This window comes from Mercenaria mercenaria, chromosome 16, assembly GCF_021730395.1.
Source record: "Mercenaria mercenaria strain notata chromosome 16, MADL_Memer_1, whole genome shotgun sequence".
Classification (NCBI taxonomy): domain Eukaryota; kingdom Metazoa; phylum Mollusca; class Bivalvia; order Venerida; family Veneridae; genus Mercenaria; species Mercenaria mercenaria.
The window spans coordinates 32964893-32977231 of NC_069376.1; the positions used below are offsets into that span (position 1 = coordinate 32964893).

Sequence of the window (12339 nt, forward strand, 5' to 3'; positions counted from 1 at the left end):
CAATTCATCGAATTTGCTTGTTAATTTTAGATTTACTAGGCAGACAGTTTGCTCTTACTACATGATTTACCGATTCAGTGCTAAATCTGAAAAAAAAAATCACAATGTTTTTGTACACAGACCTGTTCCCAGGCACCAATATTTACCTCTTTTTCCTAAATCTGGTAAATTAAACAAAAATAAACAACTTTCTTTACCTAATTCAGCCAAGACAAAACATTTTGCGACAATTTGTAGTGAAACACTTACTGAATGGCTTTTGACTGCTAACAAACAAGCCATTCAATAATTATAGGTTATTAGCTTTGTATCGGGAAATATGCACAAGTTCTTCAGTGGAAATATTGCACGACTTTAGGAGCGCAATATTATTCCGCTGAAGAACGAGTGCATATTTCCCAGTGCAAAGATAATAACCTTTTTATTACATACGCATCTACATGTATAAATATAATGTAAATATCATAAATTTGTTCAATAGCCTGAATAGGATTGACAATACTGAACTAAATAGAAAAAAATAGTGCAACAGCACACACTGAATTACGTCACGCACCCGATATGAAATTCAGGCGTCAGTGTATGGAAAAATATTGACGTTTCCGGTACCAGTGTAACTTAACGGGGAATAGAAACGAGTATGTAATAAGTGTAGACTATGTCTATTTATAAGTTATCAATATCATAGGAAAATGTAATTAATTACTGAAGGATTTATTAGCTTGTTATATGTTAGAATTTAAACTAGAACAATGATTTTGCAGTGAAACTCAAATATATCTATATATACTTTTTTTTTTCAGATTCACAACACGACTTTAACCCCGCAATCATTGGAGTTGGATCTTCAAACCCTACAACCAAATGTCCAATTTGTAAAAAAGATATTTCCTGGAGCAATCTGAAGTTACACTTGCGTATTCACACTGGGGAGAAACCGTATACTTGCTCTTTATGCGGGAGAGCGTTTGCCAGTCGAAGCAATTGTAACGATCATACGAAAAGATGTGTTCAGCATAGACAGAAGAAGAAATGATTTATATCATAACACCGATCGCTTTGCAGGGCTTGATAAATCCACTCATCCACTCGTAAATACAGGTAGAAATCGGCTCTGGGCAAGTGGCAGGATTAGTGCAATTTTTGACCACAAATACTTTAAATTTAATTAAAATGGAGCCGTGAAGAAGCCGAATAGCTCAAAAAATCTAAAATGAAAATTAGTTTGTAGTTTTGCAACTCTCAAGTCCGCCCAATGGTACCGCATTATGATCGCATTAGCTAGACGCTCGATAATAAAGAACATTTCGGTATGTACCATTTTTAACGGACTTGAAAATAGATGCCCTCTGTGAAAATATTAAGTGCAGGATGAGTACAAATTGTAGCAGGACAAGTGAAAATTCTAGGCACCTTGTACTGCAAAGTTGCTTTCAAAGAATTTATTGAGCCCTGCTTTGAATGAGCATAATGTTAATGTTATTTAGGGTTTTGGGGGACCAACACATAGGAAACCTGAGGAAAATGGTAGGTGACCAAATAGTTTGCTCACATCAGCCCTGGTACACGAGGAAGCTGTGTTTCATTGTGGAAAAATAGGAATTACTAAAGCCAGATGATAAATGTGTTGAGATGTAACTCAAAATTAGCTTGTGGTGTTTCATAAAGATGGTTTTGTGAAGAAAAAACTTGTAGAGAATTATGTTTAAAAATGGATTCCTTTTAGTGCATTTTAATGAAACACTTGACATACAGATAAGATATGAAGAAAACTTGGGACCAGCAATTAAACAGTTGAATGATTTTTTTTTTAAATATTTAATGCAATTTTTAAGCTGTATTAGAGATGTATACATTTAAAGATATTGCTTTTGATGAATTTTTTAAAAATTAATTATGCCCTGACTGTCTTGTCAAAGAAGAGGGAGTATATTGTTTAGTTCATGTTGGTCCATAGATCGTTCTTTCGGTAGGCCATTTGGTTTCTGATGAATAACTAGAGAACGGTAGTGCCTCTTAGGGTCAAACTTTACAGGATGATTGCTTGTAATGTATAAATGACTTTTACTATTTTTGGGGTCAATAGTTTATAGGTCAAGGTCATAGTGGTTTTGATACTGTAAACATCTAGAGAACATTTAAACCTACTGTGGATGATTGTCTGCAGTCAGTTGATGACCTCTTTTGTGGGGTTTGTAGGTCAAAGGTCAAGGACACAGTGGCCTCATGACAAAAAATTCTTTGTGACCAATTACCAAAGAATGCTTTGGCCTGTGTGGTCAGTAGATGACTTAAAGTTTTAGGATTGAAGGTTAAAGTCACAGTGATCTATAGACTGAAACTGTTGCAGATGAATGGCTAGAGGACATAGTATGATTGCTTGTGTTAGAAGATGACCCCAAATGTTTTTGGGGTCAGTAGGCCAAAGGTCAATGTCACAGTGACCTTGAGATTGAAAACTTCTTGCTCAGTAATTGAATAAATGATTGGTTTGCAGTGGTGAAACTTTATAGGATGTTTACCTGCGGTCAGTAGATGATCATTTATTGGTTTAGGGGTCTGTAGGCCAAAGGTCAATATTACAGTTGAATGGATTCAATTCATTAACTGGAGAATACTTCAGCCTGTAGCCTTCAAACTTTATTTGAAGGTCAGAAGATTATCTTTATTTTTTATGGGGATCATTAAGTATCGTCACAGCATACATGAGACTAATAGATACATGCACAGTTACCTCACACAGGCCATCATGGGGATTTTTCAGACAGCTGTTGTTTTCAAAGTTATCATACTAATGTATTGTACTTTATATTTTATAGAGGTTCAGTCTAAACTATGTCAAACTTTGTATAGAATGTATGATTTGAATATCCTTGTACATAAAATGTATATTTAGATTTTATAGAGGTTCAGTTCAAACTATGCCAAACTTTGTATAGAACATATGATTTGAATATCCTTGTATATAAAATATATATTTAGAATTTATAGAGGTTCTGTCTAAACTATGTCAGTCTTTATATAGAATGTATGATTTGAATATCCTTGTATATAAAATGTATATTTAGATTTTATAAAGGTTCATTCTAAACTATGCAAAACTTTGTATAAAACATGTGATTTGAATATCGTTGTATGTAAAATATATGTATATTTAGTTTTAGAAATTGAAAAATAAATTAGAATTAGATATTTATATATAAACTTGTAAAATGTTGTACTTTTCCCCATTAATTCAAAGACATTTCAATAGTTTTACTTCTTTTTAGACACTTCTTTGTTCTTTACAGGGGAACTTTATTCTACCAAAATCTACTTTCACATTATTCTACTTTTAACCTTTAGTTTGCTGGCCGCAAATGATTCTACCTTTGCGACCAGTGTAGACAAGATGTGCCTGCACATCCATGCAGTCTGCACTGTTTGCATTAAGTCAGAAAATTTTTAGTGGACACCCCTTTGAATAATAAATAGTACTGCCCAAACTGAATGACAGACCAGTCCATTTTAGAAATTTAGCCAGGTAAGAAATCTTAAGAGAACGGTATATTTTGTTTACCTGGCCTTATTGAAGGTTGTCATGAACAAGAGATGCATGTGAACAATTTTAGCATGATTTGAGGGTTCCCCACCCCATCAAAGAAAAGAGGGCATATGTTTTGCCTTACGCGTTTCATTAGACAAAATTGGTTACTTACAGAAGGCTTTGGTCGACAATGGTCAGACTGCATAGGATGTTAGCATATTTCAATAGATGGTTCCAATGATCTGAATGTCAAAGGTCAAAGTCTCAGTGGTCTTAATAAAAATTGGCTGAAAATGATTTCAGATTATAAACTAGAGAATAAATAATAAAGTCTTCGAAAACAAAGAATGCAACCAAGAAAAATAATAACAGACTCGGTTTGATTCAGTCTGTTCATGAGAGGTAAAAGAAGGCGCAACACCACTTGAGCCCCCTTGCACTGGCTTAATTAAGCTGAATTCTATGACATAGATATTGAATGGACTCCCTTGATCCCAAAGGACCAGAAAATATAACAACACTGCCATCAATTTTCATAGGTCTATTGGCTATGGCCAAGGTATCAAGTAATAAAAAAAACTATTAGGGGTCATCTACTGACCACAAACCTTTCAGTCCCCACCCCTCTTCCCCAAAGCACTGGAAGAACCCTTGTCATTTTGGAAATCCATTTCACCTGTTAAATGAAGACCATTAATTTTATTGGCTGCGCAGATTTGACTGTATAGCACATTGTATGGCGTAGATAATACTGCAGCTTCTAGAATCGTTGAAAAACATTAAAATGGCAAGAAACAAAGAAATGATACAAAATATAATAGACTTGAAAAAGTGGAAAACCACAGGTCAACCAACACAACATAAATGTAAATGTTGCAGGCTCTGTTTGATTGAGCCTGTTAGGTTTCTGTAATGGAAATGCATGCTGCAACCATCCATGCAAGCACAATTAAAACTTGCAATTTTCTTGTGAATTCCCATATTACTGTGATTGATACATCAAATGCCTAGACTTTTACTAAGTAAATTGCAAAGAAAAGGCATTCATTCATAAAGAAGATCTCATTTGTTTCTCATGACATTTAGGGAGATTTTTGTTTTTATTCTTCCTAGAATTTTACATCTGTTTTATTTTTTCATATCTTTACCAGTATCTAATACATTACGGTAGGTTTGGATTAGACATTAACAGTTTCGTTTGTTTCCTTTTCAGGTGCAGTTAAAAGAACACAGTGTCTGAATATAGGTGAAAATGAATGTACCGAATGCGGAAAAAGATTTCGATGGAAGTCACATCTGGATTTGCATATGCGAGTTCACACTGGAGAGCGACCTTTCACTTGCAACATCTGTAAAAAATCGTTTCGACTGAAAGGGCATCTGACTGGACATATTGTTACTCATTATTCAAATTAAAGAAGGTTACCATCAGATTTTTTATCGCAAATTTAATCGTGTTTTAAACTGAAGTTTTCTTTGCAGAAAGAAAAAAAAAACTTTGGCTGGGTACAGACTTTGTTGCATTTTCATACTTGATTGAGTTAATTTGAGTGGCGTAATTTTGTTCTTAGAAGTGATTTACTTATAATCCCTTACCTGTGTGGAATTTAAAACCCTGGACAAACCTGATTTTGCCAAATGTACTGATCATCGAGGATAATGTGTCTGTAGATCAGATTAATATAAACAAGTATATTTGATATGGGTGAAACAAGTAATTTTCCATAAAATATAGATATTGTCATGGCATTTAATTTAATTTTAATTCAATGTGCATGTTTATTGTGATGTTCTCAACTGTCAGTTGATCTTGAATGGTATGTAACTGAGTGTTTTGTGTTTGTACAGTCATACTTTGGATATTGTCAAAGCATTTGAATCCTTAGAGACATGTGGATTGAAAATTTCCTCCCAACTGTCAGATGATCTTAAATGATTAGTAACTTGTGTGATTTGTGTTTACACAACCATTACTCTGACTATTATCAAAGGGATAGAATCCTTAGTTACAGCAATATGGATTGAAAATTTCTTAAGGGACAGCAGTTTGGATAGAAAATGGTTTTAAGTCACAACTGTTTGTTAACTGTTTAATTTATAGAGATTTAAAGAGCAAATTTAACAATAAACACCATTTCAGCATAATTATGTAATGTGTGATATCACTAAGGTGATGTGGAGTCTGTTCCTTTTTTCTGTTTGTTATTATTGCTTCAAACTGGTCCTGCTTTAAAACCTGCAATAGGATACCTTGTTCTGGATTCTGGTTCACTTTTGCTAAGAATACTCTAAAACCATTTAAAATACCTCCAAAAACTGGTTCTATTTTTTTTATCATTAGAAAATTGGCCATGAAAATCTTACCTTATGCTTAGATTATTTTGAATAACTTATTCTGATTTGTGTTTGTGTGTATTGTCTGTATTTGTGTCGTAAAAAACAAATACACTTTATTACATTATATGAGCCGCACCATGAGAAAACCAACATAGTGCATTTGCAACCAGCATGCTGTTCACTTTCAAAGCCTATTGCAATTAAAGAAACTGTTAGTGAACAGCACAGATCCTGACCAGACTGCGCGGATGTGCAGGCTGGTCTGGATCCATGCTGGTCGCAAATGCACTATGTTGGTTTTCTCATGGTGCGGCTCATATATAATTTTGAAGCAATTTATTTAGTTTTAAATGAGAAGTAAGATGCTTAATCCTTTTAAACTAAATACCCTCTGAACTGGACAAAATCCTTGGTTCGAAGGCCATCCAGTCTAGAGAGATTCTGCTACGGCAAATTATCAGGGCCTCTTGTATCCCAAGTGGTTGACCGACTTTTTCACTTGATAACAGAAATGAAATGCCCACTGCTTTATTGTGACCTTACTGTTTTCATGCAGAAGAAGAGGTTTATATCTGTGTGGACCTCGTCACTTGAGCCATTAACAATTTAAAACTGTGTCTGTAATTTTTCAGTAGGATGATGGGTTAGTTATTAAAGCATGGTGGATAGGTGTCTTTGAAGCTTGGAATCATGGCTTAACCTAAAAGTCCATGCTGCATGCTACTTAATCCAAACCAGAAAGTGTATTAGTGATGTAACAGTCTAATATACTAGTAGCAGAGGCAGATAGATTATGAACAATTGTTACGACATGCTAGACAAAATTTGTAACATAGAACTGTTAGAACTTGTAGATCAGAGAAATATCTTATTTTAATAGCAAATTTAAAACAAAATAATTTTGTATTTCAGGTGAGATGCCATTTAATGCACAGGCTCAGATGTCAGATCCCAGGAGGAAGTACCCCTGTTCTGTTTGCGGACGTGGATTTACCCGACCTTCACATTTAGAGATACATATGAGAATACACACTGGGGAGAAGCCATTTGCTTGTCCTAAATGTGACAAAAGATTTAATGCAAAACATCATTTGAAGTCACACATGCTGAGACATTTACAAGTTTAAAAAATGAAAAACCACAGACAATGTCATGACAATCTTTTGAAATTGATTTTTACAAGCAATTCATTAAATGCCCCTTTTTCTCACCTGTTTTAGTGTTAGGAAGAGTACTTCTTAACATTAGGACTGACAAGTTATAATTTAGAAATTAAGATTTTTAGAAAATACTAAAGAAAGAAAAAATATTTATTCAGATGGGCAAAGTACATCTTTTTAAGTTAAAGTGAGTAGTTTTCTAATATGTTGGACTATTTCCAGTAGTATTCATTTGTATGACAGATTCTATTGTAACATAAATTTTTTCAGAGCTACTGTGAAATTACTAATATTTGTGGCAGGGGTCAGGGGAAGTGGGGTGTATGAAATTTTATGTTGTGGTTGTGTCTACAAATTAAATCACAACAAACAAGTAAAGTCATTATAAACAGAAAGCAGTTGACTCTATTGCAACACAATAGACATTTGAACCCAAACAAGAAAATTTGACGCCGTTGAAATTGAACAATTTCACAGCAACTGATCTGAAGTAGTGTATATATCTTGATCAAAGTATCTCTGCAAGAATGAAAAATGTTTTAATGTTTTATTTGATCATTTTGAAATTATAGATCCCTGCAAGAACCAAATACATTGTTATACTTCCACAAACGACGTTTGGGTGGTGGGGAGCGTGTAGAGAAGTGAGCTTGTTGGTCAGTCGCTCTGTCTGTCCGTGGGCTGGGTGGTCTGTTGGTTTTCATGGTTTCCGGAAAATAATGCATGACATGAAAAACAGATTTAAATCATATTTGGTACACAGGTTTAACACATAAAATACAGGTCAAGTTTGATTTTGAGGTCAAAGGTCAAGGTCACAATGACCCGGAACAGTTAAACGGTTTCCGGATGATAACTTGAAAACACTTGGGCCAAGGATCATAAATTTGGTACACAGGACTGGTGTAACGTCATAAAATACAGGTCAAATTTCACTTTGAGGTCAGTAGATGAAAGGTCAAGGTCACAATGACCCAGAACAGTTAAACTGTTTCTGGATGATAACTTAAGAATGCTTGGGCCTAGGATGATAAATTTTGGTACACAGGTGTTACTAATAAAATACAGGTCAAGTTCGACTTTGAGGTCAGTAAGTCAATCAAGGTCAAGGTCACAGTGACCGTAAACAGTTAAAACGGTTTCTGGACAATATTTTGCGAACGCTTGGGCCTAAGATTACGAAACTTAATGGGGAGGTTGATCATGACTAGCAGATGACCCTATTGATTATGAGGTTCGACTTTGACATTGGTTTACTTCTGTGACAAGGCCATACTTACAGTGTTACATCATTTTGAAGTTATAGATCTCTTCAGGAACCAAATACATTGTTTTAATTGTTCAATTCTGCATTATTTGGAAGTTATAGGCTTCATGTTGTTTTAATTGATCCAGTGTTACACTATTTTGAAGTTATAGATCTTTGCAAGAACAAAGCATGTTGTTTTAATTGTTCCAGTTCTGCATTATTTTAAAGTTATAGGTCTTGCAAGAACAAAACATGTTTCCATTCATCCGGTGTTACATTATTATTTTGAAGTTATATATCTCCTTTAAAAGCAAAAACATTTTGTTTAATTGATCAAGTGTTGCATCATTGATTATGAAGTTATAGTTTTCTGCAAGAACAATATTATCAGCTAAAACCAAGTTTTGAAAAAGGTAGAGTAGCATTACATTGCACACATTCGATGTTTGTACATATTGTACATGTAATATGCGTGGATGTGTTATATGTTAATTGCATTCATGTGAACTCTGCAACTTTTTACTTTTACATGGTAATATAGCCATAATGCGCTTGTTATGAATTGTTCACATGAAGATAAATACCAGAGCAATGTAAATATTTTGAGAATAAAATTGTTGAATATAATAATGTTTGTTATGTACATTTGAGCCGCAACATGAGGAAACCAGCATAGTGCATTTGGGACCAGCATGGATTCAGACCAGCCTGCGCATTCGCGCAGTCTATAGTCGGGGTCCATGCTGTTCGCTAACGGTTTCTCTAATTGCAAAGGGGTTTAAAAGCGAACAGTATGGATCCTGACCAGACTGCGTGGATGCTCAAGCTGGTCTGAATCCATGCTGGTCGCAAATGCACTATGTTGGTTTTCTCATGGTGTGGCTCAATTTTGTTTACCATTCTGTCACACACTTTGCCCAGACTAGTCCTGAAAATCCGTTAATCGGTTTTGTGAAAAAACTTTTTTAAGTTTGTCGGAAATATTGTTTTGCATAATCTTGTCTTCTGTTGGTTGAAAGATTTTTGCCAGAGTTGCTGGCCTTTGTTTTTAGAGTGATACAAGCATAGTTTTCTACTAACAGCAGGTTCAGTTTTATCAACATGAACACCATGAGTTGAGTGATGCAAATCATTTTGATGGCTTTAGCCATGATTTTTTGCCATGACCTTTTGTCCTAAACAGTTCCAATTACATTTTAAGTATTACCAAGTATTAACTTGACATGATAATTTAAATTCACAAACCAACACAGTCTTGTCATATATACGTTGGGCATCTTCATTTTGAGTTGACCCCTAACTTCTTGTACTACGGGCGCCACCATATTGGAAAGTCAACAGAACGTCATTTAGCTTTATGATCTATGAGGAAAAAAAGAAAAATGTAAGATTATTTCTTTAAAATAAACTTTATTGAAAAAATATGAAGAAAAGGTCTAAAGAAATGGATGTATGGTATATAAAAATGCTTTTTTGGACGATTTTACCAACACTGATAAGTCAGAAACTTTAGATTTAATTTTACAGCTTCTCCTCGATTTTGGATGTACCGGTATTTTGTTCTATTTAGCAAACTGGTTGAGAAATGCTTTCCTTTCCTGAACACGTAAGAAGAATGCATATCTTTACAACGTTTTATGTTAACCTAAGGTGGTGGACCCAATATGATAATTGGCAAATTGCTTATATCTTCGTATGTGATTTCGGCATTTTCTGTTCTTTTTTTACGAAAAAAATCATGTGCGGATTGAAGTACGTTTACGTCAGAAAAATACCAGATGGCTTTACCAGAATATGTAATCACACGGAAATTACTGAGTGTCATTACTGATCCACTATCTAAATATTGGTTTTTTGCCCTAACCCTGCTAAATTTCTATAATGAACTTGTCCATCTTCCCATTTGGACAGTACCATTAACTGTTAAAAGGGGTGCTTACCAGAAGAGATACTGACTGAATGGCAAACAGTGCTGACCATGATCAGACTGCACGGATGTGCAGGCTGATCTTGGTCTGCACTGGTCGCAAAGGCAGAACCACTTTCTGCCAGAAGGCCAAGCTTTTGAAAGATCCTGATCATTATGTATGGGAAATATTGAACAATGTTGCCTGGATTTTTCACATGTTGCAAAATGTATACCTATTTACATTTTCTTTTTTTCAGGTAGTATGCAACTGAGAGTGCTCATTCCTTCTAGTGGTCCAAGACACGAGTGCAGCTACTGCGGAAAATGTTTCGCTAGACCTTCGGCATTACAGATACATATGAGAATTCATACAGGAGAACGTCCTTTCGTTTGCAGAATTTGCTCAAAGACTTTCAACGCTAAACATCACCTTAAAGCTCATATGATTACACACATTGGAAAATCGTAAATTCCTATATTTCTATGTGGACACTTTGCAGAAAGTCTTTCAGTGCCAGATATTGCCTTAAAAGTACAAGACTTTGTATGATTGCACATATTGAGATATATAGTAAACTGTTTGAACTTTCGTGTCTGCAGAATGTAGTGAAGGATGTTCAATGCAAGATGCTTTCTTAGAAGTACATAATATGGTTGTACCTGTAGATGAATAATAATTGAGATACATTTGAATACAGAATTTATTGGAAGACTTTCAATCCTAGATACCACTATGAATGTACATATAGGGGTTAAATATATGGATAAATTGTAACCTGTGATATATTTTCAAAGGGCATTCAGCATTCAATTTTAGATGGTGCCTTAAAAGTACATTCAGGGTTACACATATGGATTAATCGTAAAGTGTTGTAATTCTATATGCAGAATTTGAAGAAACTCTTTCAATGTTAGTTACCAAATTATAAGGTTACACATACGGATTAATTCTGAAGTGTTGCACTTCTATGTGCAGAATTTGAAGAAATACTTTCAATGTTAGTTACCACTATAAAGTTGCTTTTATATGCTTACACATATTGATAAGTTATAACCTAGATTATTTGTGAAAAATGATTTATTTCTAGATACTACCTGTATACATGTAGCGTACTACTATTTTGTTGGAATATGAATCCGCGGATTTCAGTTATTAGCTCACTTGAGCAGAGAGTGCTCAGGGTGAACTATTGTGTTCACTCTAATGGCTGTGTCCATCCATCTGTCCTCACTTTCCTTCAAACAACATCTCCTCAGAAACTGTGTGATGGAACTTGATGAAACTTAGCCTGGATACCCTTGCATGATCTTCTTCCAAAGTTATTCAAACAATTCCGCGTTGTTGCACATATCGATCAATGGGTGAATGCAAATAAAGTCTTGAGTGCTTCTTTATTTATATGCACTTTCGAATTTATCCCTCAATATGTAACAAGATATGGACAGTGTTTTTAGCTCACCTGATGCTCACAAGGGTGAAAGTTTTCCGGAATACTCCGGAAGTTCCGGATTTTCCATCTTGACCGGGATCGTTTGTCCAAATCGTCTAAATCCGGGTCGAAAGTCGTGGGGGGGGGGGGGTATAGTGTCATCATTCCCACAAAGATCGAAAAATCAATCAATCGCCGACAAACACAACCGACTCTATGTTTGCAGTGCATCTCGCATATGACAATTTTGATTGGCCAGCATAGTCGCTGTACTTCAATAAAAACAACTGTTAGTTTTTCATATAAATTTTACATGCGCCGAAAAGTTCCCCCGCGTCAGGATTTGCACGGACTTTTGTCTGCAGCATGCATTTCTCGATTTCTTGCATGCAATTTTATCTTCAAACACTAAGAACATTTAGACGCCTCGTATATTGCGAGTTATGTCTTATGCAAGGATTGGCGAGTTAATGTCTGGATAGGGACGAGTGGACCTCTCTGTATGCTCGTCGGATCGGGTGAGTGGATTTTTCTCGTAACTTTACCAAATTCAGAAATTACATCCTTAAAAATAACCTGGATTGACTGGAATTTTCCCGCGAATCGTAAAAATACCAAAACGTCATACCAGTAATTTTCCATTCCACGAACATGAGCGACCTATCGTAATAATAATATCATTGTTTATCGACACGTACACCAAAAAACGGGCGTAATGCATTCATTTT

General features: G+C 35.1%; 1 protein-coding gene across 13 annotated transcripts in view; it reads left to right on the forward strand.

The window, feature by feature from the left end:
- LOC123540008 (sal-like protein 3) overlaps positions 1-12339 on the forward strand; it is a 174252-nt gene that overhangs the window by 83166 nt on the left and 78747 nt on the right. The window contains exon 5 of one of the 13 annotated variants that reach the window (XM_053526630.1): positions 10439-10773. The exons of 9 other annotated variants lie outside the window; for them this stretch is intronic. In XM_053526630.1, the coding sequence (XP_053382605.1) occupies positions 10439-10650 (212 nt within the window). In that variant the 3' untranslated portion in view covers positions 10651-10773. Of the gene's footprint in view, positions 1-803; positions 3070-4739; positions 4948-6775; positions 7269-10438; positions 10774-12339 lie in introns of those variants that run through there. 3 more of the 13 variants (XM_053526628.1, XM_053526635.1, XM_053526616.1) reach the window with 3 other exon arrangements.